General features: G+C 39.2%; 1 protein-coding gene across 1 annotated transcript in view; it reads right to left on the bottom strand.

Annotated features, from left to right (window-relative positions):
* The window catches only part of SPEN (spen family transcriptional repressor), a 66533-nt gene that overhangs the window by 26095 nt on the left and 13366 nt on the right, over positions 1 to 27072 (bottom strand). The window contains exons 3-4 of the mRNA XM_034671251.1: positions 4514 to 4674; positions 2585 to 2785 (exon numbers count right to left, since the gene is read on the bottom strand). Of these exons, the coding sequence (XP_034527142.1) occupies positions 2585 to 2785; positions 4514 to 4674 (362 nt within the window). The remainder of the gene's footprint in view (positions 1 to 2584; positions 2786 to 4513; positions 4675 to 27072) is intronic.

The raw sequence follows: 27072 nt of genomic DNA, 5'->3' as shown, positions 1-27072 counted from the left end.
TAGGGGCGCCTGGGTGGCACAGCGGTTAAGCGTCTGCCTTCGGCTCAGGGCGTGATCCCGGCGTTATGGGATCGAGCCCCACATCAGGCTCTTCCGCTATGAGCCTGCTTCTTCCTCTCCCACTCCCCCTGCTTGTGTTCCCTCTCTCGCTGGCTATCTCTATCTCTGTCGAATAAATAAATAAAATCTTAAAAAAAAAAAGTTAATATTTAATCAGCTTGACTGAAACAGTGTTTAGGGCCGCGCACTGAATATTACTGATGTCAACAACACTGATATTAAAAAGATTCGACTTCTGAGCTGCTGAGCGAACTCAGAACACACCTCACTCCTGATTCCAGTTTCATAGCGCTAATGATAGCTCACTTTAACCTTTCTAGCCTCATCAAGGAATATGCATTTCATGGAGTCAGGTGGACCCAGAAACTGCCAGGGCTCATATATCTGTCTCTATCCTGTATTTTTATCATATCTCCTAGGGAAAGATCTCATTTCAAGATCAACTAGGTCTTCTTGAAACTACCTAATAGAGGGCACATATTTAGGAATATTTCACTTAAAAAGGGAGAAAAATAAAGAAAAGACAAAATAATCCAGACACATCTTGGGGTTTATATTCCACATGGCAGAGTAAGAAGGATAAAGCATAATTTGCAACCATTTAAATCTATACCGGTTTCATCTCCATCAAATAGTTCAGTAAACATTTCAAAACCAGAAATTCAGTTTAGCAAAGATTTTTAAAAAGTGTATTTTCCATATGTAATCTACTTAATCTTCATGACCAGTTTAAGTCTTAATCTTAATGCCTACACATCACTGAAAAAATTCTTTTATCCTGCAATTTCATGTTTATAGGACTGTAATGCTCTGCACAAACCAAGTAAGCCCAATCTCAGAAGCCACCAGGGATCTATCTGCAAAGTTGGGCTTTTACATTTAGATCTTTTCAACTCCAAGAGGTCCTTGGCCTAAGGAAGCAATCAGCTCCATACGTTTCAATACAAAACATTTATGACTTAAGCATCCAACAACATAATTCATCCATGTCTCCATACTCACATTCGACTGCTTTCAAATATCCCATTCAACAAGTGTTTCATGCTGTCCCATCCGGGAAAAGTACCTTCATGCTTTCCTATGCCTAAACCAACCAAATTTCTCAAAATCTTCAATGGCATATGGTTGAAGCCCAATTTACATCCTGGGTGCTAATTAATTAGATAAAATGCTTTTTAACAGTAAAAGTGTCAAGCTATCCCCATGACTTGGAGATCTGAGGGCCATCTACTACTAATGCCCTGAATTAGATCCCCATTACCTAATAATTGTAGATGGCTCTAAAAACTTTCTATACAGATTGGATGACATTCTAAATATTATTCCTCAGGCCAATTGTGACCTGTTCTAAATGTGTTAAATAAGAATTCCTGAGCTGCATTCAGCTCAGTATAACTTAGGCAAGTACACCTCAAACTTGGGAAAGGAGGGAACGTGAGGGAATAGCCTATAACCTCTTTGAGTTCCTATGTTTATCATAAAATGATACACATTTTGCAGTCTTCCCTCTAACAACTCTATGCTTGTTTTAATATATACAAATAACATTTACACATTCTTATCAGGGAAATTCTATTATTCCAAGAGAATGGGCTATGTTTTACCCTATAAATTCCACTCAGTTTAAGTCTTTTTTTTTTTTTTTAAAGTAGCTCTACACCCAACATGGGGCTTGAACTCACGACCCTCAGATCAAGGGCCACATGCTCCATGGACTGAGCCAGCCAGGTGCCCCCCTCAAAGTCTTAGTCTTAAAGTTTATCTCAGCTACATAAGGTGACTGCAGAATTTAAACATTTCTGTTTATTCCTCCACAAATTTACTTACAAGCTGCCTTAAACCAGGGGTTCCCAAACTTGAGTATGTGAACTCTGAGCCATTAAGCTGGGATAGGGTCAAAGAGTCTGCATTTTAAACAAGCACTACAGGTGGTTCTCCAAAAGGAGAAACACTGACCCAAGCCATGCCTGAGAAGACTTCCTGACTCACAACAGGTCTTACAGGCAGGTTCAAACTAATAAAATGTCCCCCTGAAACTCCCAGTGGGTCACACTCCTAAGACCTAGCCCTGATTTTCTTTGTCACTATCTCTCAAGGTCATGGAAACTAGAACAAGAGATCCAATTTGTGCTGGGCATAACAGAAATAAAACTGGTCTAACTAGTCCCTCAAATCAGTGTTAACAAGTAGTCTGTTTTCTAATTCAAGATAATTCTGATGTCATTCTCCTAAGAACTATATCCTTATCTCAAACAAGACAGGACTCAACAAACGGCTAAAACTCCATCTTTCAGACTCTTCAGAGTCAGCATTTCCCCCTTACAGGAACAGAACGATCTTCACCCTCCCTAACCAAAACATAATTTTATTAACTTGAACAACAAATGTACCCAGTCTTTAAAACAGAAGACACCAGAAGTATGTCAATAAATAAAGCTGGAATAGCATCCAGATTCAGGATAAGATTCTGCCTTTACAGAAGCTGAAATACAAATTATACTAAAATTAGCCTCCTTTCTCTTACCTGGCCCTATCCATGCTGTTACTTCAATCTGCATGCCAAAGAAAAGTTTTCCTTTTGATGCAGTCAGTGCTTTTTCTTGGTCCTCTTGCTGCCGAAAGAATACCAGACCATACCTCTCTTCTGAAGTTCCATGGATCTGCACTGAAGTCACCTTTCCAAATTTCTTAAATTCATGGAAAAGGCCATCTTTAAGGCTTGTATCTAAATCCCCCAAAAAAAACAAGGTGCTTATTTTTCTAATTTAGTTAAAACTCAGTTAAGTAAGCTACAAAATCTTTGGCTTGATTTTTAACCTAAATCTTGCTAGCATTAAAACATCTCTCTCAAATAAAATAATCCTAAAATCGCATTTTAGAGACTCCTGTACAACTGTGAAAATAAACTGAGTATCAGTAGGTATCACTGGTTATTTGTTAGATAAGAATGGCATTGTGGCTATGCGGAAAAACGCCCTCCTGTTTTACAGACAACTACAGAAGTATATATCTTTAAGTTGGTATGAAACGATGTAATAACATCAGGAAGCCACTTTAAAAAAACACACACAAGAACAGGAAGGAAGGAAAGTGGAAACAGACAAAGCAAATCTGGCAAAATATTGACAATTTTAAAATCTGGGGTATGGAGTAAGGGGCGTTCATCTTGCTACTACTACTTTCGGTTAAGTTTAAAATCTCCATTAACAAAAATTTTATATACACACATACATACATAAATAAAACTTTCAAAGACATGAGAAAGAAAGCTGTATTCTAGCTTTCCAAGCATCACGTCAATGATAAAACGGTGTGGCAAGCAGCATGTAACATGCTAACAACGCTAAGGTTTTCTATGGATGAATCAAACTGTCTTGGGGGGGGTCTTGTGTTAATTTGCTTCGTAATAAAAATTAAAATTGTACAGAAAGACAAGCAAGGGGCGCCTGGGTGGCACAGCGGTTAAGCGTCTGCCTTCGGCTCAGGGCGTGATCCCGGCGTTATGGGATCGAGTCCCACATCAGGCTCCTCTGCTATGAGCCTGCTTCTTCCTCTCCCACTCCCCCTGCTTGTGTTCCCTCTCTCGCTGGCTGTCTCTATCTCTGTCAAATAAATAAAATCTTTAAAAAAAAAAAAAAAGACAAGCAAATTTTACCCCCATCCACGCTTAAACAACTAAGTATTCTAAATCAAAAGCTCATCAACATTTGTGACTCAGTATCTCTATTCACAAACCTGGTTCTGTAGGTTTTAGAAGCTGCTTTAATGAATAATTAATCAGTGAAATGCACTTAGCTAAGAAGTACTAAGTTTGGTCTTTGTTGGTCTGACCATCTACTAACAGTTGTTTACATACTCAATATGCCTAATGTAGAAATAACACTACAGCACAGTCGACTGTCAATTAAAAATATCAAGAGTAAAAAAGACTTCACTATAGCTTTTAACTAGACTTTTCCATTATTCATGATTTTCCTCATTTAAAATACTAATATTTTGAAGTGGGTTTCCTATCATGGTTTTATGTTCAAAGTTTTTTCACAGAACACAGGACTCCAGGACAAAATAATAAATTTAACTGAAAATATTATTTCTACAATTTCATCATATCAAATTTCCCCTAATATCAAAATATTTAACCCAGATATTGTATTTAAAAAAAAAAAACCAAACACACTTTCTTTAGAGAACATGCACCATACAGTCTCTGTGCATGTATGTACACAGAATGTGTACAGGAATGTGTACACATATATGTGTATATAGTAAATACGGTACCATGCACTCTTCTCATACATAAAGTTATCATCATCACCTGCTTTTTCTTACACGGCATTAAATATTAATGAACCACAAGAAGAAAGCTTGTTGTCACAGCACAGAACTTAAGGTGCTCAGTCTCACATTGCCCCCAACAGTAACAGAGAGGAAAGTAAGCAACACAAACTTTTACCTGTAGAGCGTACTGGAAGATTCTGAACCTTGATCCCAAAACTTTTACGTGGCTCATCTTTTTCCAGGGATGAAAGCAACTGGGAAGTGGGTGCTGGGACGGCTGCTGACTGAACCGATCGGGCGGGAGAGTCGTCACTTGAACTACTGCTGGAATCAGTGCTGCAGAAGGGCAAAAAAAAGACAAAACAGAGAATGAGGAGCATATGAAACTTCTTAAAATCAACAAGTAGAAATAATTAAAATCAATCATCTACATTTCAGGTCTGGGATTTCTGGCCGCCCTCCCCTCTCCACATCTACTTCACACTCCCGCCTTGGAAGGCAGAACAAGCAAACATCAGCCTGAGGAAGCAAGTGTCCATCTTTTACCACCACACGCCCCCTGAAGACAAAGGTTTTATTCTGTGCAAAATGGGAACAACTTTTTCCAAATGAAGTAAGACTAATAAATGCAAGTCACTTAACGGTAATAATAAAAGAATAGTGAATATATGGTTTTGGATTTAAAGACCTCATTTCAAATTTTGACTTAGATGGTATAGCATGTAAACTTGGACAAGTAACTTTAACCTCCTGCTAAGCCTCAGTTTCCACATCTATAAAATGGAAATAATAAAAGTACCTATCTTGCAGGGTTACGAACTAAATAAAATAACCCACAAGTTTACAGAGCTTAGAATATGACAGCCATCAATAAATGCTGATACTATTACTACTGCTGCTGCCACCACTGTCACCATCATCTCAGGACTGTGTTAACTTTGAGGAAAACAAAAATATCCAAAATAATTTCCTAAGTAATTTTAATTTTTAAGTATTTGAGGGACTAATGAAGAAATATTATTTACTTGAGTTTTGTTGATTTAGGCTCTTTTCTCTGTGAGTAATGTGGGAAATGAGTCAATGAAATTGAGAGTTTATTACTCTTCAGTTTGATACAATCCTCGAAGGGAGAGAGTTGAAAGACAAGAAAATATTACCTACACATTCACAGTAAGAGAGAGATATATTTAAACAAGTTTATTATATCTAAGAACTATATGAATAACGAAAAGGCTCTTCAGTACCAGATGTGCAGACTGCCGTGGCTTTGTTCTGCTAGAGCATTCTCAAATATATTAATAAAGAGCTATGTACAGAGTCTGCTATTTATTTACAGGTTTCTGAAATTTTGCTTCACACTTTCCCCTCCCTATGGTGGAACGCTTATCTTTTAGGCAAATAACTCTGGGGGTGGAGGGGAAATGGGAGGGTGGGGGGGTAATCCACCTCAAGCATACACACTAGAGGAAATACCTGATGGTTTTTGTCATTTGAGCTAAAAATACAGCTCTCATAGCCAAGACAATCTCTAAGACAGCCAGATAAATAAATCCAACTCAAAAACTAAGGCAAATTTACCACTGCTTTTTAAAAAATAAACAAATACTATAAGAAAACAGGGTATTATAAACTAAGAATTTACACAGCATTTCTATTGAGCTCCCCCATGCTAGGGCAAAAGATGAAAACGTCACAAGGTTATCAGAGCTCCCTGAAGTTTGAAACATAGAGAAATAAACCTATGCTAGTAAGATCCAAAAAGACATATCTGAGTTACAAAATACAAACTACTTGGGATAGAGGCCTTAAGATAGGACCACAGATAAGTCACTGGATCCTATACATGCTTAGGCTTCAGTTTTCCCTATAAAAATAATTTTTTCTTCTAGATCACTCAGTAAAAGTTGTGTTACTAGCATTAAGTGAACAGGATACTATATGTTCATTCAAATTAAGAGTTAATAAAATTAATCTATTTTTATGGGGCGCCTGGGTGGCTCAGTCGTTAAGTGTCTGCCTTCGGCTCAGGGCGTGATCCCAGCGTTCTGGGATCGAGACCCACATCAGGCCTCTCTGCTGGGAGCCTGCTTCTTCCTCTCCCACTCCCCCTGCTTGTGTTCCCTCTCTCGCTGGCTGTCTCTGTGAAATAAATAAATAAAATCTTTAAAAATAAATAAATAAAAATAAATAAATAAATAAAATTAATCTATTTTTAGCACAGAGGGAAAAAATGCTTGTTGTATGTATTAAGTCCTCCAAGTAATACAAGATTATTGGCAAAGCCACCGTATGATTACAGTATAGAATACATTATAGGACTATCAACTTAATTCCAATGACTCATAAAAAAACCATTAAGGAAAATACTTTAATTACAATATTGCCAATATTATAAACACCAAACTTCCTTAGCAGCAGTGGGTGAAGTAAATATGGGTAAGAGCAGAATTTCTGCTATTGAAACAATCAGTGAGGCAACAAACACCAAGTTCTATGTAAGTCTGTGTCATAATAATGGAGAAGGTGAGGGGCACATGGATGGCTCAGTCAGTTAAGCATCTGACTCTGGCTCAGGTTGTGATCTCATGGTCCTGGAATCAAGCCCTGAGTCAGGCTCCCACTCAGCAGGGAGTCTGCTTCTCCCTCTCCCTCTGCACCTCACCCCACTTGTGCGCTTCCTCTCTCTCTCAAATAAATAAAATCTTAAAAAAAATAATAAGAGTAATTTTTTAAAATACAAAATAGCGATAGAAATTAAATTTGACTATAAATGCCACTGCAGTCTTGGTGAATTCCCTACAACACCACTAATTTTGAAAGGAGATGTAGAATTTAACTGGCAGAATTTTCTCCTGACCAATCTGAAATAACTACAAAAGGGGAAAGGTTTTACAGATTTTATTTATTTATTTATTTATTAGTTACTTACTTACTGGGAGGGGGTGAGGGGCAGAGGGGGAGGGAGAGAGACAAGCAGACTAGGCTGAGTACATAGCCCCACACGAGGCTTGATTTACTACCCTGAGATCATGACCTAAGCCAAAATCAAGAGTCCAAAGCTTAACTAACTGAGCCACCCAGGCGCCCCAAAGGGAGAAAGGTTTTAAAATGAATTATGAAATGATATAATGACTCAACTTCCCGGTTCATATTTTGATATACTAACCTAAACTGCAATGTGCATTTCCAATATAGTCTATTAAATGTACTATGGATTTTAAGATCATAAATCAAAACTGGGGCGTAAATTTAGATCCCCAAATACTTTTCAGTCCTATTAAACTGACAGAAAGACCAAGTGCCCAGAAGAGCCGTGTCACTTTTAATTTTAAAAAATTCCTTTTTTCATAATTTTGTTAAAATGGAAAAATCACAACAGTTCATCAAAGCATATGATATAGGGGTGCCTGAGTGTCTCAGTCGGTTAAGAGTCCAACTCTTAATTTCAGCTCAGGTCATGATCTCAGGGTCGTGGGATCAAGCGCTGCATCAGGCGCCATACTGGGAATGGAGCCTGCTTAAGAGTCTCTCTCTCTCTCCCTCTGCTCTTTCATGCATGCTCTCTCTCTAAAAATAAATAAATCTTGGGGGGGGATACAATATATAATATATCATTGTTTCTTCAAAGCCAAAAATAGTTAATCAGAATCTATTCCAATCTAAATTGTCTTAAATTAAGTAGTAGTAATGATGGTGTATCAACTAATAGTTTCAAGAAAGTGAACTTTAAATTTACCTGGTCACATCAACATTAATTTTCAACATCAATTAAAAGTTCTAAATGGTAAGGAATTTGGGGGGGGGAACACATTTAAAAAAAAATTTTAAAGATTTTTTAAAATTTATTTCAGAGAGAGAGAGAACACGCTCAAGAGAGAGAGCGCGCAACCAAGAGTCCTGGGATCAAGCCCTAAGCTGGGCTTCCCATTCATCTTCTCTCTCTCACTCTGAAATAAATACAATCTTAAAAAAAAAAAAAAGATTACTAAGAAAACTAAGAAGATCTTATAGAAATTTCCATAATGGAAAAATATAATAAGCAACTAGTTACTTAACAATTCTTTTTTTAAATGGTAAATCGCTTTATTTTATAGGAACCACATTTTACCAATAAAAGGGAAAATGCCAAAATTACAAATGGCAATTTATTAGGAAACAGATAAAAAGGAATAAACAGGGGTGCCTGGGTGGCTCAGTCCATTAAGCATTCAACTCTTGATTTTGGCTCAGGTCATGATCTCATGGTCATGAGATCACACCCTGTATCGGGCTCCATGGGTAGTCTGCTTGAAGATTCTCTCCCTCTGACCCTCCCCCCACTCACATTCTCTCTCTCTCTCTCAAATAAATAAAATCTTTTAAAAATCTTTTTTATAAATTTAAAAAAATATTTAAAAAAAATCTTTTTTAAAGATTATATTTATTTGAGAGAGAGAGAGAGAGAGAGCGCGCGCATGAATAGGGGGGAGGGGGAGAGAGGGAGGGAGAAGCAAGCTCCCTGCTGAGCAAAGAGCCTGACACAGGACTTGATCCCAGGACCCTGGGATCATGACCTGAGCCGAAGGCAGATGCTTAACCAAGTGAGCCACCAGGCACCCCTAAATAAATCTTTTAAAAATAAAAAAAAGGAGTAAACATAAAGCTGTACTAAAAGGCACCTGTGTTGGCCATGCAGTTGTATGAGCAACTAGGAATACATGAAACCAGGTCACCTCCCAACAAAACTATATGGAGGATACTGGTCAGTGCCCAGTGAGAACATGTGGCAGGGGCTCTTCCGCAAAGCAGCCACAGCTTGGGGAGAAGCCCACCTTCCTGAGACCTGCTGGGACCATGCTGCCCCACCCCAGCTGGACCAGCTCCACTTCAGTGCAAGTGTCTACATCAGTAAATCATTCCCCTAGCTGCAGGGACAGGCTCCTGTCCTGCAGCTCTAGAATCCCCATCTCGCAGGTCTGCTCTTGCCATGGTCTACAAGGGCCCAGGCTGCCAGGGCAGGCACAAGGCCCTCTGGTCAAGGGTGGTAGCTCAGGAACCTCTACATAATAATTGTTAATAAGAGAACAGAAATAGGGATGGCAGGATTCTCTAACCCCAAATTAGAGTGTCAAATAATCAACTATCCCTGTTCCTACAGCCATTTTATACACAGAACTGCAGTGAGCATTTGACTCTTCACACTGAAAATGTCAAGGCACTGGGTATACTATTTATAAGATGACTCAGGGCTAAATTTGTTCACCCAAGAGTAGCATCCTATGACAGAAGTTAACATCTGTATCCCTGTATTTGTAAACATTTGATTATGATAAATATTTATTTTTTTTAAAGCTGAAAGACTAAAATGCATTTAACCAAATTAAGTTGAGAAACGAAAATCTGACATAAAGGATAAAGGAACAATTAAAGCAAGTAGGAAACTCTGCAATTAAAAGTTAAGAGGGCCCATTTGTTAAAAGCAGATAGAATCTCAAGCGACAACTTTCCAACAACTTCTCTTCTATCAGGTAGCTAATAAATTTTCTCTCTACATAATATATAAGCTTGAGTGAAGAGGGAAAAAAGAGGCAAAACGCAGATTTTCCACCAGGCTTCACCAACTCAAAACGTGCCCACTGTCTTCATGCTTCCATAAATGAGTGGGGGGAATCATGTAATTTCTTTAACAGAATGTATCACCACATCAGGTAATAATTCCTGTACATCCAATTTCTTACAGGTACAAATTTTCAAGATAATCCTATCTTTTTCGCGCAGGAGTGCTCTAAATGTGGCTTCAGGGGTCTGGGGGCCCCCAAAGTCCTTTCAGGGAGGTCCTCCTTATTTCACTTCTGTATCTGTGTGAACCAGATCTTCATATACTTCACACACACTCAAATTATAGTAACAGTTTGAATACAGGAGCAGTTATGAGAATCTAGCTATCTAATTAAACCAGACTTTAAAGAGATTAGCAAAAATAAATAAATAAAACAATGCCAGTTGTCTATTTTTGGTTTTAAAAAATAGTTACATCACACCAGCTGAAGATCTAAAATTGGCTAGGGAGGTTCCTCCCCAGAAGCAGACACCATCTTGAGGTGAAAAGCTATCCCAAAATCAGGGATTGAAGATCTTCATCTCCAGTATCAAATCTTTATTCCTTCTGCCTTTTCTTGCTTTTTGCTTTTCTTTTGCCTTTGCCACTACTTGCTTTTTCTCTGTTAATGCACAGGAAACTAACATTCCTTAACTCTGGCAATTATCTCTAAATCCATCGCTAAGGCCACAGCTGCACAACAAAAGTCCCTAGAATTTCTTGATAGCGTAGTTTTAGATAACAGAATTGCTTTCTTTCTTTCTTTCTTTTTTTTTTAAGATTTTATTTATTTGGGAGACAGCATGCATCCAAGCGCCTAAGTGAGCGGAGGAGCCGAGGGAGAAGGAGACTCCCTGATGAGCAGGGAGGCCAACATGGGGCTCAATCCTGGGACCCTGGGATCATGACCTGAGCCGAAGGCAGATGCTTAACCACCTGAGCCACCCAGGCTCCCCCAAATTGCTTTAGATTACGTACTGGCTGAACAGTAAATCATTGCAAATACTTCCTGCTGTACCTGGATCAACACCTCTGGTATTGTAGCACATAAAAGAAATTAACAAACAGGCCACCTGGCTAAAACAGGCTGATGCCCCTTCGGTACATTCTTTATTTACATGACTTCAACTGGTTTGGTTCACAGGGGGTCCTAAGGAGCATACTTCAGTCTCTCAGCATTATGCAACCGACAGTCATCAGTGGTGTCTCCCTAGTGGGCTACATTCTCTCAAGGGTCTTAAATTCGTGTGTGTAGCCATCAACAGCACATCAGATGGTCTTGCTGTGCTTCGAGAAACAAATAAGATGAACAACAAAATGAGCAGCAAAAACAATTCTTTCACAGACTTGACATCAGAATCCATGAGTTTTAGTGAGAGTGGCACTAATACCAAACTTCTGGTTACTCTCTTGTGTATGAGCGGATGACCAAAGGTTGCAGGGCGGGGGAGGAGAGTTGTTTAATTAATTAAACAAGGAGGCCAATAGACTGAGGTGGTTCTAATACCTTAGCAGGTTATGTAAACAAACCAAAACTTCAGCCCATAGATGCCTCAAGTTAAGAAAGGAAACCTAGGGGGGTACCTGGGTAGCTCAGTCAGTTTAGAGTGCAACTCTTGATTTTGGCTCAGGCTGTGATCTTACGGTCATGGAATTGAGCCCCATGCCCAGTTCCCCACTTAGCATGGAGTTTGCTTGGGATTCTCTCTCCCTCTGCCCCTCCCCCCCCACACCCTCTCTCAAATAAATAAAATCTTTAAATAAATAAATAATAAAAAGAAAAGCAACCCTAAAGACAACCGATCACAGTTCATGAGGTTTTTCCAAATAAGGCAAATGCTTAAGCTGTTACTGATCTAATGATTTCCTTGCTTTGTTTCCTTCCACCTTTTCTCTATTAAAAGTCTTTCCCCTAGCTCCTGTTGGTAGAGCACTCCTAACCACTTCTGGTCTGGCACTGCCCAATTTAAACTTTTTTTTTTTTTTTTTTAAAGTAGCCTCCAAAGCAGGGCCTGAACTCACAACCCTGAGATCAAGACCTGAGCTGAGATCAAGAGCTGGACACCTAACAGACTGAGCCAGCCAGGTGTCCCATGTATTTTTTTTTTTTATTGATTTTTGCTTGGGGCACCTGGGTGGCTCAGTTAAGCATCTGACTCTTGGTTTCAACAAGGTCATCATTTCAGGGCTGTGAGATCAAGCCCCACATCTGGCTCCATGCTCAGCACAGAGTCTGCTTAAGATTCTCTCCCTTTCCCTCTGCCCCTCCCCCCACCGGCACACCATCTCCCTCTCAAATAAATAATCTTTTTTAAAAAAATGATTTTTACTCGGGGCGCCTGGGTGGCACAGCGGTTAAGCGTCTGCCTTCGGCTCAGGGCGTGATCCCGGCGTTCTGGGATCGAGCCCCACATCAGGCTCCTCCACTATGAGCCTGCTTCTTCCTCCCCAATCCCCCTGCTTGTGCTCCCTCTCTCGCTGGCTATCTCTATCTCTGTCAAATAAATAAATAAAATCTTTAAAAAAAAATGATTTTTACTCAAATTACTGAAAGACAGGGCGCCTGGGTGGCTCCATTGGCTAAGTGTCTGCCTTCAGCTCAGGTCATGATCCCAGGGTTCTGGGATCGAGCCCTGCATCAGACTCCCTGCCCAGTGGGGAGTCTGTTTCTCCCCCTCCCTCTGCTCCTCTCCCTGCTCGTGCTCTCTCTCAAATAAATAAAATCTTCAAAAAAAAACAAACACAAATTACTGAGTCATATCAAATGAATTAATAAACAAAAATTTCACATTAAAAGTCTTAATTTCTAATATGGCAAATGTCAATAGATACCACTTAAACTAAAGCTCATAATTTAAGAATATAAAGGGATCCTGAGCCAAGAAAGTAAAAAACAAAAAATACCCCATTAATTTAATAGACAATCTGCTGTGATCCCACTTCCATTTTCAACTCTATCACTTTTGATGTAACCTGAATTAACCTCTGTACTATAACTCTGTTTTTTGTAAGAAAATAAGGAAGGAAATACTCGACTTTGTGGTCTAGAGTAAGACACCTAATTTTGTCTCTCTCAACTTTAACTTCTCTAGTGAATTACCAGACCTCATGACCTTTAAAGGTCCTGCCAACTCTAGGGATCAATGACTCTCCACCTACCTCCAACCACTCATCTCTGATAGCTCAAATACTTGCAGGGTAATGTCTACACTCAACAAGAGAGAGAGGACTTACAACTTGGCCCCAAACTAATTTTCTACCTATTCCTTCTCATTCCCTTGTCTTGATCTTCTTACTCCACCCACCACCAACTAATGATCTAACCATGTACAAGTAATATATCGGGGGTGCCTGGCTGGCAGTAAAACCTGTGACTCTTGATCTCGGGGTTGTGAGTTTGAGCCCCATGCTGGATGTAGAGTTTACTTAAAAATAACTTTTTTTAAAAAAAGAGCAATATATCAGTTTCTAGTAATGGGTTTGTTTTTTTGTAAAGACATAAGACCTTGGTAAAATTACTTCCTGTCTATTCCTTAAATATTTGTGAGGGACATGGCAAAGATTTAATAACTCAGTGATTATAAAATGCTTAAGCACTCTGCCTAGCATACAGCAAGCATGTAATAAGAGCTCTTACCCATACCCATTCCTATAGAAGACACCTTTCTGTCCCTCCTTGCCTGCCCTGTCTTTGAGAATTAGCTCCAATGTGAACTTTCTCCTCTGTAACTGGACATCCCCACCCCACCCCAGCCCACAACATTCTCTGGTTTCTTACTTTTACTACAATGTCTATCTCCTATCCCTTCACTTTGTATTGTCACTACTCATTTACCAGCATCTTGGAAGGCCAATAATGAATTCACCTCTGCAAACAGAGAACCTAATATGATGTGCCTACAAGAAATTACAGATTTGAATTGTAAAAATGATTGAAATTAATACCTAGGAAAGTACACTAAGTTGAGTAAAGTGAAGGTATTAACTCCGTATCTAAGAATAAAATGAAAATTTCTGATAAAATATCACTTTGGTGCAAACTATAAGCTTATTTCTTTCTTCTTCAATGTTTCATTAGCTATACAAGAGCACTAATGGCTGTTCGGAGGTTCCAGAACTTTAACACTAATAATCTGAGTGAAAAATCATGGGTATCTGTAAAAACAAAAACACGTCTGTATTGCATGCATCCTATCATGTTTGCCCTCCACCATGGGACATTTCTGGTTGTGGTAACTGTGGGTGGGGGTGAGCTTCCTTCCACCTCATGAATAGAGGCCAGGGATGCTGTTAAACATCCCTCAGTGCACAAGAGCCCTACAAAAAGGATTATCTGTGAACAGTGAATAGTGAGAAGGTTGAAAAACCCTGCCTACATTCTCTGTTTTCCCATCTTTTGAAAAGCAATATACTAATTTTATTTTATTTTATTTATTTGACAGAGACAGCCAGCGAGAGAGGGAACACAAGCAGGGTGAGTGGGAGAGGAAGAAGCAGGCTCCCAGCAGAGAAGCCTGATGTGGGGCTCGATCCCAGAACGCTGGGATCACGCCCTGAGCCGAAGGCAGACGGAAAAGCAATATACTAATTTTAAGCTCTAATTCAAATGTGGGATTCTTTAAAGTGACTGTTCTTCCTTATTACTAACATATTACTTCATATGGGGCACCTGGGTGGCTCAGTCAGTTAAATATCTGCCTTCAGCTCAGGTCATGATCCCAAGGTCCTGGGATCGAGTCCCATATCAGGCTCCTTGCTCAGCGGGGGCCTGGTTCACCCTCTGTGTCTGCCTGCTGCTCCCCCTGCTTGTACTCTCTTTCTCTCTGACAAATAAATAAAATCTCAAAAAAAAAACAAAACAAAAACCCCAAAACTGAAACTTACAGAAAAAACCATGAAGGAAAAAAAGGTCAATTTCTGAAAATTAAGACTCCTCAAGAGGAAGCTGGTGTCACTTGATTTTGGAAAACATGATAAAAAAGGGAAACTCCTAACAGCTTTTTACAATATGTGCTTTGCCATGTCGACAGCAGAGTCACAGTATCGTAGACAAAACCTTTCTCTTCAAGTAAGTAATGGGTGAAATATACAACATTGCCTCCCGTTCTCTAGCAAGGTTTACATCAATGGAAACTATTCCATTCCTTTCTTTTTTTAAGATTTCATTTATTTGAGAGAGAGAGAGAGCGCGAGCGCGCGGATACGCGCGCACATACACAAGCAGGGGGAACAGCAGGGAGAGGGAGAGGGAGAAGCAGGCTTCCTACTGAGCAAGGAGCCCCATGTGGGACTTGATCCCATGACTCTGGGATCATGGCCTGAGCCGAAGGCAGACGCTTAACCGACTGAGCACCAAGTACCAGAAACTATTCCACTCTTAAAATGGTTTCTGAGTTCCCTAGCGTTCTTTACCCTCAACCTAGGGATTCAAGGTGGTGGTTTAGCATCACAATTAGATTTTTCCTCACCAAAGTGCCATGTTCAGAAGAAATAGTAAAACTTCTATTTGCATATAGAGTTTAATGGGGTATTTTGTTTTTCAAACACTAAGACTTTTTTTGTTGTTTTGTTTTTAAGGATTTTATTTACTTATTTGAGAGAGCAAGCAAACACAAGCAGGGGGAGCAGGAGAGGGAGAAGGAGAGGCAGGCTCCCCACCAAGCAGGAAGCCAGACGTGGCGCATAATCCCAGGACCCTGGGATCATGACCCATGCCAAAGGCAGATGCTTAACTGACTGAGCCACCCAGGAGCCCCAACACTAAGACAATTTGCCTTTAAAAATGACAATATAAGGGCGCCTGCATGGCTCAGCTGGTTAAGTGTCTGCCTTCAGCTCAGATCATGATGCTGGAAGTCGCAAGACGGAACCCCAGAGCGGGCTCCTTGCTCAGTGGGGAGTCTGCTTCTCCCTCTGCCCCTACCCTTGATCATGCTCTCTCTCAAATAAATAAAATCTTTTAAAAAATAAAAATGACAATCACAGCAAAAAAAAAAAAGATGCAAAAATGGGCACCTTTGAACTTGAACATACATTTCTCCAAGGTAGACCTACAAATGGCCAAAGAGCACACAACATGATGCTCAACATGACTAATTAGGGAAATTCAAATCAAAACCATAATGAATTGCTGTTTCACACTCATTAGGATCGCTATTATAAAAAAACAGAATATAATGAATGTTGACAAGGATGAAAAGAAATTAGAATTCTTACGCATTTGCTAATAAGAAAATAAAACGGTATAGACATTATAAAAAAACAGCATGCAATTCCTCAAAAAACCTGGATTACCATATGATTCAGCAATTCTACTTCTGAGTATATAATCAAAAGAACTGAAAACAGGCAGCCAAATTTATTGCAGTGGTGACAATGGGACCTGTAACATTTTCTGCCAGACTCACAGAGAATGGAAATAACAAGACTTTTCAATATTAGAAACAATTAAGGAATGGTAATTTTAGATTATTTGCCAAAACAGCAATCAATGTACTTCCTACAATTTGACTTCTAGGGCCCTAAAGAATTGGATCCCAAAGATTATGGTGGGGAGTTTCTGAAGTACGTCCATATTCAAGTGGAGATCACAGAAACCCAACCAAAAGAACTGTGGTGTGACAGTGACGACTGTGGACTGAACAAAAGTTTTTTAAAAGGGCTACTTTTGGAGCACCTGGCTGGCTCAGTCAGTGGAACATGCAACTCTGATCTTGGGGTTGTGAGTTCAGGCCCCACGAGGGGTACAGAGATTACTTAAGAATAAAATAAGTATTTTTAGGGGCGCCTGGGTGGCGCAGTCGTTAAGCGTCTGCCTTCAGCTCAGGGCGTGATCCTGGTGTTCCGGGATCGAGCCCCACATCAGGATCCTCGGCTAAGAGCCTGCTTCTTCCTCTCCCACTCCCCCTGCTTGTGTTCCCTCTCTCGCTGGCTGTCTCTCTCTGTCAAATAAAGAAATATAAATCTTTAAAAAAAAAAAAAAGTATTTTTAGGATACTTAGGAGGGAGGGAGGGAGGGAGGGGCTATTTTGAAGATTAAGATTTTTTGACTTTGGAGGAACTAAGGTGATTGCCAGTGGAAGGAATTACATGTAAAATTCCTTAAAAAATTACTGACTTAAAAAAAATTAAAAACAGGGACTCCAACAGGTATTTGTACACCCACATTCATAGTATGGTTAATAGTCAAAAGGTGGAAGCAACCCAAGAGTCCATGGATAGACAACTGGATAAAAAAAGGATGATCTCAACATAAAATTGAGCATTATTCAACCTTTAAAAGAAAGGAAACTGGGGCGCCTGGGTGGCACAGCGGTTAAGCATCTGCCTTCGGCTCAGGGCGTGATCCCGGCGTTATGGGATCGAGCCCCACATCAGGCTCCTCTGCTATGAGCCTGCTTCTTCCTCTCCCACTCCCCCTGCTTGTGTTCCCTCTCTCGCTGGCTGTCTCTATCTCTGTAAAATAAATAAATAAAATCTTTAAAAAAAATAAAAAATAAAAAAAAAATAAAAGAAAGGAAACTGATACATGCTACAGCTTGAAAGAACCTTGAGGACATTATGCTAAATTAAATAAGCCAGTCACAAAGGACAAATATTTTATGATTCCACTTACATAAGATATCGAGCATAATTGTCCACAATAGCTAAATCGTGGAAGGAGCCGAGATGCCCTTCAACAGATGACTGGATTAAGAAGCTGTGGTCCATATATATAATGGAATATTACTCAGCTATAAGAAAGAACGAATTCTCAACATTTGCTGCAACATGGACGGCACTGGAGCAGATAATGCTAAGTGAAATAAGTCAAGCAGAGACAGACAACTATCATATGATTTCTCTCATCTATGGAACATAAGAACTAGGAAGATCGGTAGGGGAAGAAAGGGATAAAGAAAGGAGGTGTAATCAGAAGGGGGAATGAAGCATGAGAGACTATGGACTATGAGAAACAAACTGGGGGCCTCAGAGGGAAGGTGGGTGGGGGAATGGGATAGACTGGTGATGAGTGGTAAGGAGGGCACGTATTGCATGGTGCACTGGGTGTTATAAGCAACTAATGGAGCATTGAACTTTACATCGGAATCCAGGGATGTACTGTATGGTGACTAACATAATATAATAAAAAATCATTAAAAAAAAATAAAACAAACAAACAAAAAAAGATATCGAGCATAGTCAAATTCATACAGACAGAAAGTAGAATGGTGGTCACCAGGGCCTGGGGGAGGGACAACGAGAAACTGTTGAATGGATACAAAGTTCCAGTTTGGAAAAATAACAAGGTTATGGAGGTGGATGGTGGTAATGGTTGCACAACAATGTAAATGTACTTAAACCCACTGAACTATAAACACTTACAAATGGTTAAAATGGGGAGCGCCTGGCTGGCTCAGTCAGTAAAGCACGCAAGTCCTGATCTGGGGCTTGCAAGTTCAAGCTCCATGTTGGAGAGAGATTACTTTTTTAAAAAAAGGTTAAAATGGTAAATTTTATGTTATTTTGCTACACACACACAGGACCTACAAAGTAAAATACTAAATGAACAGTTCTTCTCTTTGCACCTTAGAAAAAGATGAGAGATTCCAAACCAGTCAATGAAACAGGATTCCTGCTGCTGTCAATTAGGCTCTGCTAAATCAAAGGGTCTCACAACCTGGTTTATCCAGGTATAGTTCCTCAGAATTATTTCAGAGAAAGGAGTTAAGCTCTAACTAGTGATTCTGCAACTACTGCAAAAGATATGGGGAAAACACTGTAAGCTCTACTGTATAAATGATAAATTAAGCTCTTCAGAGCCAAAGGTAATGAAAAGTTGTCTAAATTCTTTAAATTTGGGATACTTACTGAGAGAAACTACTGATACATTAAAGAGTGAAATTGTATTTTTTATTATGAAGCCAATATTTTATTTTTTATTTTTATTTTTTTTTAAGATTTTATTTATTTATTTGACACAGAGAGAGAGACAGCCAGCAAGAGAGGGAACACAGGCAGGGGGAGTGGGAGAGGAAGAAGCAGGCTCCCAGCGGAGGAGCCTGATGTGGGGCTCGATCCCAGGACTCCGGGATCATGCCCTGAGCTGAAGGCAGACGCTTAACAACTGAGCCACCCAGGCACCCCTGAAGCCAATATTTTAACTACAATTTTATTTTGGTCAACAGATTTTATTAGACAGGTAGAAGCAGAAAGAGAAACATATTCCACCAGCCATAATTTTGCTTTTTACTTCAATCAGCTTTTATTGCTGACATAAAAAATTAATAATTTATTCCCTAAGGATTTCTAAGTTTAGCAGAAAGTATACAGCTCAGAAGTTAACTTTTCTTGAGTTCTAGTTCCCATCTAGTCTTTAACTATGAGCATTTATAAATATCAAGCATGTCTAAAGCTTAGAAAACTACTGGGTTCACGTTTTTAAAAGATTCATTTATTTATTTTAGAGAGAAAGAGCACACGTGTGTGAGCAAGTAGGATGAGGGGGAGAGGGAGAGAGAGAGAGAGAGTGAGAGAGAGAGAGAGAGAGAGAGAGAGAGAGAGAGTGAGTCTCAAGTAAACTCTGCACTGAGCGTGTGGGGCTCGAACCCACGACCCTGAGATCATGACCCGGGCTGAAATAAAGAGTTGATACTTAACCAACTGAGCCACCCAGGCACCCCCTGGGTCCATTTTATAGGTAGGTAATCTTAATACTAAATAGGTTTAGTGCTCATGGTCACTAAAGTGGTAGCAAATTCAACCACAATAATTAAAATAATTGGTTTTATTTATCTTCCTCTTCTGAAATTCAAGAGTTTACATATATGACAAAAAAACAAACTCACTAAAGACACTTTAAAAGAATTTGGCAGAAAACATGGCTTTTAAAATTGAGCTTAGGGGCGCCTGGGTGGCACAGCGGTTAAGCGTCTGCCTTCGGCTCAGGGCGTGATCCCGGCCTTATGGGATCGAGCCCCACATCAGGCTCCTCCGCTATGAGCCTGCTTCTTCCTCTCCCACTCCCCCTGCTTGTGTTCCCTCTCTCGCTGGCTGTTCTCTATCTCTGCCAAATAAATAAATAAAATCTTTAAAAAATAAAAAATAAATAAAATTGAGCTTAAACATGCTGTATGTGATTAGCTGCCTCACAAAAGATTAAGTACAGGTAACTCTCTGGGACACAATTACAGCTACAGTTAAAGTTTTTTAAGTTTATTACTTACTGTCTTTGGGTGGTGTTAAGTAAAAGGAACATGGAAATAGTTAATCTTATAGGATGAGTGCTGGATAATTAAAGTTTACCCCCCCAAAAAAATCTGAAGGAATATTATTCAGTCTTAAAAAGGGAGGAAATTCCGTCATATGCTACAACATGGATGAATCTTTGAAACATGTTAAATGAAATATAAGCCAGATGCTAAAGGACTGATATTGTATGGTTTCATTTATATGAGGTACCTTGAGTAGTCAAATTCTGTAGAGACAAAAAATAAAGCAGTAGTTACCAAGGGACTAGGGGCAATTTTGTTTGTTTTATTCTGTTTTTAAGTAGGCTCCACACTGGGTGCACACACAGGGCTTGAACTCACCACCCTGAGATCAAGACCTGAACTGAGATGAAGAGGCGGAGGCTTAACCAACTAAGCCACCCCAGGCATCCCTATGTTTTAATGAGTACATTTCTGTCTGAGAAGAAGAAAAAGCTCTGGAGATGGTTGGTGGTGATGACTGCACAACAAAGTAAATGTACTTAGTGCCACTGAACTGTATGCTTTAAAATAGTGAGAATGGGGGCAACTGGGTGGGTCCTGGGATCGAGCCAGCAGGGAAGTCTGCCTCTCCCTCTCCATCTGCCTCTCCCCCTGCTCATGCTCTCTCTCACTCTCTCAAATAAATAAATAAAATCTTTAAACATATATTTGAAGCTTTCAAAACTTACTGTTTTAATAAAAGCAAAAATGGAAAGAGACTGTACTCTTATTAAACTATTACTAAGGGGGCGCCTGGCTGGCTCAGTCAGTGGAGCATGTGACTCTTGATCTCAGGGTTGTGAATTCAAGCCCCACGTTGGGGTAGGGATTACTTTGGAATAAAAACAACAACAACAACAACAACAATGACAACAACAACATCATTCAGGAACGCCTGGGGGGCTCAGTTGGTTGGGCATCTGCCTTTGGCTCCGGTCATGATCCTAGGACCCTGGGATGTAGCCCCGCCATCGGGCTACTTACTCAGCAGAAGCCTGCTTCTCCCTCTGCCTGCCGCTCCCCCTGCTTGTGCACGCACTCTCTCTCTGACAAATTTTTAAAAATCTTAAAAAAAAAAAAAGGGGGGCTCTAAAACTTTTTTCAAAAATAAATTCTTTTTAAAAAATAAACTATTACTAAGAATCAGGTGACATTACAAGGCCTTAAAATTCCCTAGTTAATCAAGAATTTTAAGATGATGAACTAGCAGATACCTAGTCACAGAGTGCTGATTACCATTTTATGTTCATGTTTTAGGGGGTGAAGGTGTGGAGCCCATATGTGATTAGATTCTGCTACAGACAGATTCTGCTAAGTACATACTTCATAGTGGGTAAAGTAAAAAACTTATCTTTCTACATACTGTCACTGTGTCCAAAACACCTTGCCTTAGAATTACTTTTGGCTTAAATTCCAAAGAGCCTAGGCTCATGGAGTCATTATATTCCTGGCAAACCCTTAAGAGTCAGAAAACCTCCTATTCAAGTAACTCAAAGCAAAAAGCATCAAACACGCATTATCCCTGAAAGTTATAAGCAGATATAACATGTCCGCCTAAGGAACAAGAAATCCTGTATGGCAGCAAAGCCTTTAGAACACCCATGGGATGTCTTACTCAAGGGACAAACTGAGAGGAAATCTAACCCGTCAATTATAATACAGTGGGATTTTCTCATTCCTTTAACCACACGCAGTATACAAAATCAGATGTATTCCTTGTTTGAACAACCAGAATGTTTCAAAACGCATAAACCAAAAAAGCCTACAGATGAAGTGAAACCATAGTTATTTTTTATTCCAAGTGGTTATGGACAACTGCTGTAACCTTTACCAAACCCACGAGTAAATTTGAACTTTGAGTTCTGCCTTCTTCCAACTGAACTTTGGTGCTAATTACATCTCCTTCCTATCCAGAATAAAAAAGTAGTGGGCTATTTCCCACTTCCGAACTCTGTTAAGGCAGTTCCAGACCCAAGAAGTTAGAAGGGCACCGATTCCCCAGCAGGAAGCCTAAAGCCATCCACTACTTGGTGCACTTGTTTATTTATTTATAAATGACTTCAAATTACTCACTCCGAAACTCCAGCCTAAAGCCCTGCTTAACAACTCCTGCAGCTTCGTCCAGTGGAAACAAACTCGAAGCAATGGTCCAAATGGCTCCAACCACCATGACAAAGCACATTCAGTAGGCTGGCTTGTTTCCCTTTGCTTCCCTCTACCACTGAAAATGACGTTCAAAGAATCACAAAATTCAACACTGAATTCTACTCCAGAAACAAACATTGTAGGTTAACTAAAATTTAAATAAAACAAACAAACAAACAAAAAAAGTTTTGGTTACAGAAATCTTGTCTAGAAGCAACACTGTAGCCATTAGTCTTACTCTAATTCCAACACCAGAATTCTACTGTATATTAATAAATACATTTTAAACCTCTAACCAAAGTTAAACATCACTTCAATCTTACTTTCAGCTTAAGGGTTTTTTTTTTTTAATTATAAAAAAATTACCCTGGTTAAAATGATTTAATTTTCTTTTTGCAGAATTAAACTATTTGGAGGCTTAGATATTTAAGTTTTTCAAAAGCTGAAATATTCCCTTCGCCACCCTAGAAATCAACATGCACTTTAGCCTGACCAATACGAAATCTGTGTAAGATGGAACCTGGAAGTAGTTCAGTCTGTACTTTAGGCTCACAAGTCCCAAGAACCTTTTCTATTAATCCACAACTGCAAAGAGAATAGAAGGGTCTTGCAATTAAAATAAAAAGAATGTATTCTGTTTTTCTTTAAACAAAATGAAAAGCATTAAACAGATGCACAAATTACTTCATGACATTACAATCTTAATAGTGCTTGATTCTCGAACAGTGCTATCCAACAGAAGTTTAATACAAACCGAAAGTCTGAAACTTTCAAGTAGTCACACTTTTAAGAAGTAAAAAGAAACAGGTGAATTTTAATTATATATCTGATGAAATATACTCAAAATATTAATATGCAGTCAACATAAAAATTACTAATACTCTTTTTGCTACATCATCAAAATTCAGTGTGTATTTTTAACAGCTCTATTGAGATACACTTTCACACCAGAAAAGCAACCCATTTAAAAGTATACTGTTAATGATTTTTACTATATTTATGGAGTTATACAATCATAATATAAGTACATTTGCATCACCCCAAAAAGAAACCTCATACCTATTAGCACTCACTCCCCCATTCTTTTCCACCCCATTCCTAGACAATAACTAATCTACTTTGTGTCTATAGAAATTCACCTTATCTGGACATTTCATATAAATAGAATCATATAGTATGTGGCCTTTTGTACTGGCTTCTTCCACTTAGCATGTTTTTGAGGTTTGTCCTGCTGTCAGGTTATAGCAAAGATCAGTACTGCTGCAAAGACTAGCCAAATTTCAAGTGTTCAATAGCCACATGTGGCCAGTGGACAGTACTGAGCAACCTAGTTATAGAAACAAAAAGCTCCTCAAGAAACAAACATATCACCTGTTTAATAAGAGACCATGTTAAGGGGCACCTGGGTAGCTCAGTCGGTTAAGCCTCTGCCTTCGGCTCAGGTCATGATCCCAGGGTCCTGGGATCGAGCCCCGTGCTGGGCTCTCTGCTCAGCCAAAAGTCTGCCTCTTTCTCTCTCTCTCCCTCAGCCCCTCCCCACTACTTATTCTAATAAATAAAATATTAATAAAAACAAAAATCTTAAAAAAAAAAAAAGACCATGTTAAAGTCATGAGAATCCTTAGAGAAATGCCATTCATGACAGATTACACTTAAAAAAAAAAAAAAAACCTCTGAAGACTTACTTATTTGAGAGAGCGAGCGAGAGAGAGGAAATCTCAAGTTGATGCCATGCTGAGCTCGGAGCTGGATGTGGGGCTCGATCTCACACCTTGAGATCATGACCTAAGCCAAAACCAAGATTCAGACACTTAACCGACTGAGCCACCCAGATTCCCCACACTTCAGAGGTTTAATTTTAAAATAATTGTTATAGTATATATAAAAATCATTATTAAAAACTCATGCCAGGGTGTTATCTTGATAAAGCCACATATATTTCTCATTGTAATTCCAGATAGCTCCAACAAGTAAGCAAAATGATTCTTAAAGGCATAAATTTCCACTTTAAAAGTACAGAATTAGGGATGCTTGGGTGGCTCAGTCAGTTAAGTGTCTGCCTTCAGCTCAGGTCATGATCCCAGAGTCCTGGGATCAAGCCCCACACTGGGCTCCCTGCTCAGCAGGAGTCTGCTTCTTCCTCTCCCCCTTGCTCGTACTCTCTCTCTCAAATGAGAGAAAGAGAGAAAGAAAGAAAAAGAAAAAGAAGAAAAAGGAAGGGAGGGAGGGAGGGAGGGTACAAAATTAACAGAAAAAGTGAACCTTAGTTCCAGGGTACCTACCACTTTATACTTCAAAAACTATCTTATTGATGATTTATAACAAAAAAATACCCACCCACCCCTTGTTTAGGATTACACCAACAATTCACACAAGTTTCTTTTTTTTAAGTTTTTAGGGGTGCCTTGGTGGCTCAGTCAGTTAAGCGTTTCCCTTCGGCTCAGGTCATGATCCCAGGGTCCTGGTATCTACCCCACATTGGGCTCCCTGCTTCTCCTTCTCCCTCTCCCCTTGGCTTGTGCACTCTCTCTCTCTCAAATAAAATAAATAAAATCTTTAAAGAAACGTTTTGTTTTGTTTTAAGATTTTATTTATTTAATTTGAGAGAGAGAGAGACAGCCAGTGAGAGAGGGAACACAACCAGGGGGAGTGGGAGAGGAAGAAGCAGGCTCCCAGCGGAGGAGCCTGATATGGGGCTCAATCCCAGAACTCTGAGATCATGCCCTGAGCCAAGGGAGACGCTTAACGACTGCCCCACCCAGGCGCACCCCCCCAAAAAAAGTTTTTAATTTAGTGACATTAAGAAAAACTCAATAGTTACTAAGCCAAATTCTAACAATGTCCAACTTTATTTTATTGAACTATATATATATGTTTTCCCACCTTATTCTATGAATATATTTTACTACCCACATGGTAGCATATAGTTCTTCTAATTTCCTCATCTATACCAAGAAAAATTTTTAGAGTATGACTCAGATTCTTGGGGGAAACCAACTCTATTTTGCAAAGTTAATCTTAAAATGTATTTCATTAGGGGCACTTAGGTGGCCCAGTCGGTTGAGCGTCCAACTCTCGGTTTGGGCTCAGGTCATGATCTAGGAGTCATGGGATGGAGCCTCTGAGCTCAGCACCAAGTCTGCTTGAGAGTCTCTCTCCCCCTCTGCCCCTCACCCTGCTCACGTGTGCTCTCTCTCTCAAATAGAATCTTTAATATATATATAAATATGTGTGTGTGTGTGTGTATATATATATATATATATTTCACTTAATATTTTGTCGATCTGGAAACAAATTCATCTATTCAAAAAGTGGATTTAGGAAGATGTTCGATAGAGGTCACTTTATACAATTTCTACAACAGTAAACTCTAACAGCATATAATTTAATGAATGACCACATGATTTAAGTAAATAAATTACCAGAGAGTGCTCTATTTTCTCACCAGAGAAGCAATCACAAAACTACCCTTTATAAATAAAGGCAATCATTTACTTTATGCTCTAAGACACAGACTGGGAAAAAAAAAAAAAAATAGGGGAAGGTACCTGCAATAAAATCTTGGCTAATTCTGAGCTTCAGAAAATGGTAATGTTTAAAATAAGATTTTAGGGGCTCCTGGGTGGCACAGCGGTTAAGCGTCTGCCTTCGGCTCAGGGCGTGATCCCGGCGTTATGGGATCGAGCCCCACATCAGGCTCCTCTGCTATGAGCCTGCTTCTTCCTCTCCCACTCCCCCTGCTTGTGTTCCCTCTCTCGCTGGCTGTCTCTATCTCTGTCAAATAAATAAATAAAATCTTTAAAAAAAATAAAAATAAAATAAAATAAGATTTTAACTTTAAAATAAGATTACCACATTTTCCTTTATATCTGTGATGGATGATCCCTTATTCAGGGCAGGGTGAAATTATACCACGGTTTCTGAGAATGACGCCCAAATGTAAACAACTCAAGAAAGATAAAAGAGAACAACACCAAAACTGCTCTGAATAAACTTCTACCATAAGTAAAAAAGACTAACAAAGGTTTCAATCTCATTCCAAAAGTCTGAAACATAAGCAAGGTTGTGGAAATTTCCACTTTCTATACAGCCCTGGCAACCAGAAAGACAAAAATAAATGTACTCTTTTATTTGAGGCTTTAATTTGTGGCTTAGTGACTTCTGGGTGTTCTCTGATCAGGAATTAGGCCATGTTTAATCACTTAATTCCCTTATTTCTCAAAGAGGAAAAGCTAAGAGGTTCTTTATATGCACAAAGTAGCCATGACACTAACAATTTGCAATTTAAGCATAATATTTTTTTAAAAGAGTTTGCCTCCAAGTCCAACAAAATTCAGTTCAGTTCTTTTAATTTTAAAATCTGTTGTTTAGGATTTTAATCTGAATTACTTTTTGTTAGTATGAAAGTAACGTTTAAAAATTTCACTTCAAAAAAAATTTACTTCAAGATTAAAACTCACAAGACATGGAGTCACAAGTTTACCCCCAAATCTATTTTCATTTCTTCCATCTAACAATCAAACCAAAACAAACCCCGGCACAACCCAAATGGAAAGAATGAAAAAGGGTAAGGGAGTGACAGTCTGTCACTTCAAACAGACTAACTAAAAGCAAAATTCCTGGGGAACTTTGGAAATTAGTTAAATACATTTTTGGTAATAAATTCTTTAAGTTTTTTAAAATTTATTTGAGAGCAAGAGATGGAGAGAGGGAAGGAAGGAGAGCACAAGCAGAGGGGAGGAGCAGAGAGAGAGAAGGAGGGAGAGAGAATCTCCAGCC

This window comes from Ailuropoda melanoleuca, chromosome 11 (assembly GCF_002007445.2).
Source record: "Ailuropoda melanoleuca isolate Jingjing chromosome 11, ASM200744v2, whole genome shotgun sequence".
Lineage (NCBI taxonomy): Eukaryota > Metazoa > Chordata > Mammalia > Carnivora > Ursidae > Ailuropoda > Ailuropoda melanoleuca.
Note: the sequence above shows the minus strand (reverse complement) of the source record. Positions and strands in the feature narration are given on the sequence as shown.